General features: G+C 30.4%; 2 protein-coding genes across 2 annotated transcripts; one reads left to right on the top strand and one right to left on the bottom strand.

Annotated features, from left to right (window-relative positions):
• The first annotated feature begins 102 nt into the window (after window positions 1–102).
• Window positions 103–1,254, top strand: LOC108763189 (uncharacterized). The gene is made up of 2 exons (XM_018510571.1): window positions 103–146; window positions 551–1,254. Exon 2 carries the CDS (start codon window positions 657–659, stop codon window positions 1,248–1,250), a length of 594 nt encoding a protein of 197 aa, XP_018366073.1. The 5' UTR covers window positions 103–146; window positions 551–656; the 3' UTR covers window positions 1,251–1,254.
• Window positions 1,255–2,201: 947 nt separating this feature from the next.
• On the bottom strand, window positions 2,202–6,800 carry Alg9 (alpha-1,2-mannosyltransferase Alg9). Its single transcript, XM_018510564.1, has 12 exons — window positions 6,511–6,800; window positions 5,785–5,923; window positions 5,026–5,231; window positions 4,829–4,942; window positions 4,643–4,753; window positions 4,278–4,560; window positions 3,817–3,939; window positions 3,229–3,442; window positions 3,008–3,149; window positions 2,678–2,807; window positions 2,464–2,594; window positions 2,202–2,340 (listed from the first exon to the last, which is right to left on the bottom strand). The coding sequence occupies exons 1-12, from the start codon at window positions 6,588–6,590 to the stop codon at window positions 2,202–2,204; spliced, it is 1,812 nt and encodes a 603-aa protein (XP_018366066.1). The 5' UTR covers window positions 6,591–6,800.
• Between the last annotated feature and the right edge of the window lie 464 nt (window positions 6,801–7,264).

Here is a 7,264-nt window from a genome sequence, read left to right as displayed (position 1 = left end):
CGCGTACCCGAATATGACGTAGGCAAGGACATGCGCAAGCTGAACGAGTTTTAGACAATTGATGAGCATACCCTTGTATTTTTATCATGGATCTGACTAGATATAATTTATAATATTTATATACCTAACAGCCTAGAATGAAAGACGTGAGTTTGTAGAACTTATTTTAATATACTCGGATTAACACAATCGATAGAATTGTTTATGCAAAAGCAACTAATACTGTATGTTAACAAATATTATGAATCAGTAATAAATGTTTTAGTTATACAATTTTGATCCTTATTTTTAACTTCAGCTAACCTAATTTCCCACGTGTTGAAATAAAATTTTAATTGTTCTATATTAATGTTGAAAAGTATATGTATTAACACACTAATTGTATAAATTAATAAAAATTGATTGAAATTATCCATAAAGATCTATAAATAGTGATTATGTAACATATGTGTTCTGTTGAGCTGGTGTTCGAATTAGAATAACAATGCGAATTATAATTCAGATTATGACAGAAGAACTGTGTTGCAATTGTTTGGTAATATCATTGCAGGTACATACACACAATTAACTGTCTATTACAATCTGAAGAAAATTCCTATAATTAGAAAAGACACACCTCACACATAGAGAATTAGTTGTAAAGATTTTATTGTATAATGGAAGAAGAAGATAGGTCACATTATATATATCTTTTAAAAAATCTCCCAACTTGTTTGGCAACTCTTTTCGAAAATGATAATGAAGAAGAAGGATCTCGAGAAATAGCTGTTGCTCTAATGACCTGTTTTGCTGTGTATCTAAAAAAATATGCGTTTACTGTATTGAGAGATTTTAGAACTAAACAAATTGTCCAGATATATAAATCACTAATTAGCAAAGGCAATAAGCATGTAGAGTCTCCTGAAGCTTGGCAAAGAGCCTTAAAATTGGAAGCAAAAAGAGAAAGAAAATTTGTTATGAATACTATGACGACTACTACTAGAGAGAAACTTGTTCTATTGATGGAAGAATATAGAGTGCCATCAGAACAATGGTATTTACTTCTAAATTTGTTGTTAAATGTTCAAAAGCATATGAAAGTTTTGCCTAATGGTAGTGTACAATTACCACCTGGAAAAGAGATAGATGATATCATAAACATAATCTATAGAGATGAAATGGAGCAAATTTATGTATTTACATATTCACTAATTGCACGCTTACGGAGATTCTACTCTATTAGACAAATTGTGAGAGTATTAGTTGACTAACGAATTAACGAAAATTTACAATAATTACATTAAGATGATTTGCCATGACGTAACAGTTTTGTTACAATAACATTTTTTAATATTTGTTAAAAATTAAATAAAGCTGATTTTGAAAAATAAATATTTTTTATTTTTTTCAAAAAACGTTTGATTCTTTACTTAAAATTTTTCTATACTGAATATTTCATATTGTAATATCCCTCCATTTAGAAATAATTGTGTATTTTAGTCAGCACATGTAAGGGTACATTTGATTCTTTTATACATAATTATATTTCTGAATATTTTAAACATAATACAGCTGAAATGTATTTTTATCAGTTATTGAACAATTTTTTTACAAATTTTGCAGATATACCACTGAGGATTCTCCATATAATTAATGTTTTATCGAAATACTATTTCGAAATTAATTGTGCAAACAGTTATAAATATTTTAAAGATTAGTATTTTTACAATAAAATTACCAAACAGTTTCAATACAATTTTTCAATATAGTTTTTTATATACAAGGTGTAGTTTTTTATATATCGGTTATAGCAGCTTTCGTCACTATTTAATGCCTCTCTAGTTTCTTGGAGTTTTTAAATATAAGTTTAATTTTTTTACTTAATAAGCTTACTAGCTTTAAACCTCAACTCTTTATAAAATGTGGCCGAGATGATAATTGAGATTGGAAAATTGAAGGATACATGGGATCGACTCTGGAACCTGCGAGTCAATCGTTTTCAAGCGGAATCATCCGTCACATACTTGTACGCATACACACACACACACACGCACGCACGCACACACATTTATATATACATATATACATACAATTACTTTCAACGTAATATGAATGTTATTGGATATATATGCAATATTAAAAATGCTCTATAAAATAATAAATTTAATTTCTTTTATATCAAATCAATTAATTATATTAATTTGTTTCTAAAACTCTGTTGCTTAAGAAAACTTGGAATTTTTTTGCTTTGATGGTAAAAGCATGGAGTTAAACTTATTTTGTAATAAATTATATGAACCATATTTACAAAACTTATAAGATACAAATGGAATGTAAAAAGCTCTGAAGAATGGATGTGATCTGTAACATAAATGATAATAGAATATATCAGTTATAAATATAATTTTCATTAATTACAGTTAACATATATATATATATATATATATATATATATGTGTGTGTGAATAAAAGCTTTGAACTTACTTTGATGCATCTAGAAATTTAGAAGACTTCACAATAATAAACTGATGACTTAGGCGAGAGTAATTCGGTTCTAGAGCTGTTTCAGTTTCTGTATCCAAATCTAACAGAAAGTGGCACTTATCTAGACTAAACTGAAAGCAAAAGGCAGAGATATGATAATATATCTATAGTGCAGTAACAAAATATTATTATCTGCATATAAGATGGTACGTACATAACGCGATGGTTCTTCTTTATTCATATCATTAAAATGTGCTTGAATTACATTTGTTGCATTTTCATGATCTAAGAAGGGTTGAGGTAACTGTCCTTTAAATTCGGATCTCAAGTATTGTAACTTCCAACTGAAAATGATTTTTAAAATAATGTAATTATATCAAATTAAAAAAATATATCACTATATTGTATATTTGCATTAGCAATAGAGATGTGTTCTTTAACATATCCCTCTCCTTCAACAATAGAATTTCATAAATCCGGAAATTTTTATTTAAAACATTTTTGAAACTAGCAACTAATATTGTGCGCTAATTTTTCCACTTACTTGTTGGACGGAAAGAAAAAACTGCTAGGGAAACGATGCCATTCTTTTCCAATACAGAAGTTTATGTTAACGTCTCTAGGTATGTCTCCTTCTGTTTCCAATTTGTTGACTTCAGTCATAATTTCCATGGGAGCATAATATCCTAACGCATATAATCATAAACTTCTTATCAAACCCTATTATTTAAACCAAATCGCCTTTCATATAATAATAATAATAACCTTTATATATCGCCAATGATCTTGATAGTCCCAAGAGGCCACATATTAGTATTGTTAGAATGGTGATGTGTACAGTATATTGCAAATAGTGGCAACTAATATGCGATGGATTGAATTTCGTTCTAACATAAAAGTATAACTTCTGTACAATATCCACCGCTATAGCGCCTGCTAAACAAATCATAGGATACACTGGAAACAAGAACCGTTCCTCCTGTTGACACATTTATTTCGTCAATTCCTTCGTTTTCTATTTTATCAATTCATTACATATCAATAGTACATTTGAACAATCTAAATATCGTGGAAAAATAGAAAATGTTCAGCGTTTCTTGTACACTCGCCGACTAAAAGGTTGCAACAGATTTTTTTCTATGGTTTTTGGAATATATTCTACTCACCGAGCAATTGGTCTTTATTTACGGATCCAAAAGTAAAAACCAATCGCTCGGTAAGCAAACTGCTTCCAAAATCCATTTAAAAAGTGTTGCAACCTTTTAGTTGATGAGTGTACATGTAGAAACGCAATGTTCAAATGCATTTACTTTTCTCTTAATAATATTATTACCAATAATACTTTATACGTACTTTGTGCGGCTGAACGAAGAATACAAAAATCCACAGATATAAAGGAGCCAATGAATACCAGTAAGAAAGGCATGAACGGTCTCTTGGACGATGCCTTGCTGGCACGATTAGCCATGCTAAAAACTATAAACATAGTTAAAATACTGCTGAAATAAATTATATGTTGTACAAGATATTGTAATTATCGTGCACTTTCAATTGATTTAATACAGTTATCTATTGAAAATTAAGTGACTTTAAATATAATTATAGTTTTTGGAAAGATACATATAATATTTTATTGTCAATTTCGAGAAAACTTCAAAAACTGTAATATCAGTAATAAAGAAATACAATATTTAATCCAACTTTTAAGTTAGAAGAGAATTATTCAAGTTTTGCTGAAGAATCTGTAGTTCACAGAAAGTGTGCGATACCCCGAGACATTTTGTTAAATAAATTTAAGTATGAACTATTCTTACTAAGCCTAAGGGTGCGAATAGTGCACCAATAAAGACGAAATTGAAATTCAAGAATCCATTGATGATGTAATAACTGAACGGCTCAGTGCCATAAAGATTAGGTCCATGGCTGGTGAAAACATTGTACAATATGATGTTTAATGGCGCGATGACAAGTTTGCCAAAGTACAAGGAATCCACCCATACCATTGGTATCACAATTACAATGGCAGATATAATGACCCATTTTATGAATTTGACCCAATCTCGTTTATGTATTAACATTTCAACAGCGATGGGAAGTCTAAAAAGTAAAGTAAGGAAAATGAGTTTCTCTGTTATAATATGTATCATGCCAAAATTGTTCATATTGGTATAAAAATTACCCGAGCAGCGCAGCGAATGGCCATCCAAGTAACGAAGAGATAGCGGTAGCAAAAATAGCCAATTCATACTGGCGAGCATACCAAGCTGCTGTAGCAACAGTACTCAGATACCTGTGATAAATATTAATATCTAATGTATAAATAATGTATCAAGTGTAACTAATATATTTCTCATTTTGTACCCACATTGAAAAAGACGATGGTAAAAACGCAGCACTGGAGATATACATCCCAGAGCTGAGAATAAGGAATACAAATGTAAGTCTCGCCACATGGATTCCAAATTCGCGACAGACACTCCTAGAAAACAGAATTATATACTATAAAAAGTAATGTATCAATCCTTACATAATATATGTGTTAGTTTTAAAGGAAAAACGTACTTGTAAAAGTATACTTCAGATAATGTACAACCCACAGATAGGAAGCATCGCGTAAAATAGAAAACTAACACGGGATTTGGTTCCAATAGATAATGATAAACTTTTGCTGGTACCATGTGAATTAATAAGTACATATACGAACGTAAGGCATATTCAGGGCTGTACTCCCACGTTTGTTGGCCTGTTCCGTAGAGTAAGAAATGACTCTAAGACAAGATATAATGCAGATATAACAAAATGCATTGCGTCAAAGTATATTATATCCATTAAAAATGTCAAAGAATGAGAGAAATTTGTTGTGTTCACGTTGCAAAATAGTCGTCTATCAAAAAAATTTTGTAAAAGGCCTGCTACAAAGTTGACAGAATACCAACACAAATGTAGCAGAATCCGCTATTGCATAACTATTCAAATGATACCATTTATTACAATTAAATAATTTCACTTAAACACTTATTTACAAAATGGTAGATTCTTCTTGTGTGATTTCTGTTGAATTATATTTAAAAGTTCTATTGGCACAATACAAATTTAAGGCACACATAGTTGATACTAATCTGCTGTAATATTCTGCTAGTATACTGTTAACATTTTGCTTACTGAAGATATTCTAGGAATCATTTATTTGTTTTCGTAAAAGAAATTCTACTTTTTAATATTTTTTAAAGAAATATTAGATACAACAAAGGACATGTACATTTCAAAGTATAGTATTTTTAAATTTATGTAGAATTGAATTAAGTTATATTATAAACTTACTGGTTCCCAGTAATTATACGTTTCATCACAGTCTGTTATATGACACCATACAGCAGAGCAAAATCTTGCCGATAATAGCAATTTAAAAGCTGTATCATAGCAGGGATAAACAAGTCCCATGTCGGAAGATTCTTCTGGCCTAAAAATATCATTTAATTATTTCCTTTTTTTTACTATACATATATTCATATTTTTAAGATATTACAATACATATTGCATAGGTCACAGAACATTGTTTTCTATGAAGTTTGCAAGATACAATTAGAAAATATATAATAGTAAAATTAGAAAAATAACAATGAAGATGCATATGATTCTTAGCAGCTATAAGATACAATTGTTACAATAATCAATTGAAAGTACAACAAAAAAAGCAAGTTAATACATGAAATAAATTCCTTTTTTGAGATTTAAACATTTCATATATTAAGTCATGGAAATTAAATGATCGATTTGTAGCATACATTTTTGTTTTCCAATTTCAATATGCTACAGAATATAAGCTTCTTATTTCTCTTTCAAGATTTACATGTCACATATTTTGTCATTAATATAAAAATATATGTATATATATAGCTGAAGTATAACGAAGGACATATTTATAGCTGTTTGTAGATTTATTCCTATTTTAACAATAAACAATTGAGAGGTGAAATTATTCGATCCCAACTGATGAGTATTTCGTAAAAAATTTACAAAATCTGAAGAAAAAAATATTTTATGTACTTTGAGAATCTTCTTCCATTAATCTTTTTCAATTCTTTCTTTGACAAAACGAGTTGTCGTTGACGTTGGTTAGGTGCCATGATCTCGCTATTCTTATTTATTATCCACTCGAGTCACATCGCTATATGAAATAAACATTTATCAATAATCAATATAGAGAAAAAGGATAAAATAGAAGCGGTTGTTGAAATTTCACTCGCATGTTAGACATTTCTACAAGAGGAACGAACCACGAGGAACGAACATATGTCTCAATTTTCAACGATTCTCGATAACCTCAATAAACATTTATGCGTCAAAGAACAGTGAGAAGGCTCCATGTACAACCTGTGTTATGGCGTGTGTACACGATGCTAGAAATCGGTCCGAGAAGAAAGAATTGACCAATCGCAATGGTCATGTGATCAAATTGTCATGAACAATTTGATCACGTGACCATTGCGATTGGTCAATTCTTTCTTCTCGGACCGATTTCTAGCATCGTGTACACACGCCATTAAAGACCCCTCATTTTAGGCTATAGTAAATGTTTGAAATGTCAGAGGACGCATGCGACATGTACCCAATAAAGTCACTAGATTCAGAGAAAAACCTGAGAACGGCCATCCCGGCCTTTTTCCTGTAATGCTTCTAACTCCCCGTACACTAGCGACACCAACATCCATTTTCGAGCTGCGGGAACTATGTACCACGTCCATTTTCGAGACCCCGTCTTGCCGATAAAATCGTATGGTCGAAAGTGGACGTGGTACAA

This window comes from Trachymyrmex cornetzi, unplaced genomic scaffold (assembly GCF_001594075.2).
Source record: "Trachymyrmex cornetzi isolate Tcor2-1 unplaced genomic scaffold, Tcor1.1 scaffold345, whole genome shotgun sequence".
NCBI lineage: Eukaryota > Metazoa > Arthropoda > Insecta > Hymenoptera > Formicidae > Trachymyrmex > Trachymyrmex cornetzi.
This window is presented reverse-complemented; position numbering and strand designations above follow the sequence as displayed.

Coding starts and splice junctions, on each gene's coding strand:
- Alg9 (XM_018510564.1), bottom strand. CDS start 6,590: ATGGCACCTAACCAACGTCAACGACAACTCGTTTTGTCAAAGAAAGAA. Junction 4,561..4,642: donor CCATTCGCTGCGCTGCTCGG/GTAATTTTTATA, acceptor TTTACTTTTTAG/ACTTCCCATCGCTGTTGAAA. Junction 3,150..3,228: donor ATCATTGGCGATATATAAAG/GTTATTATTATT, acceptor TATATGCGTTAG/GATATTATGCTCCCATGGAA.
- LOC108763189 (XM_018510571.1), top strand. CDS start 657: ATGGAAGAAGAAGATAGGTCACATTATATATATCTTTTAAAAAATCTC.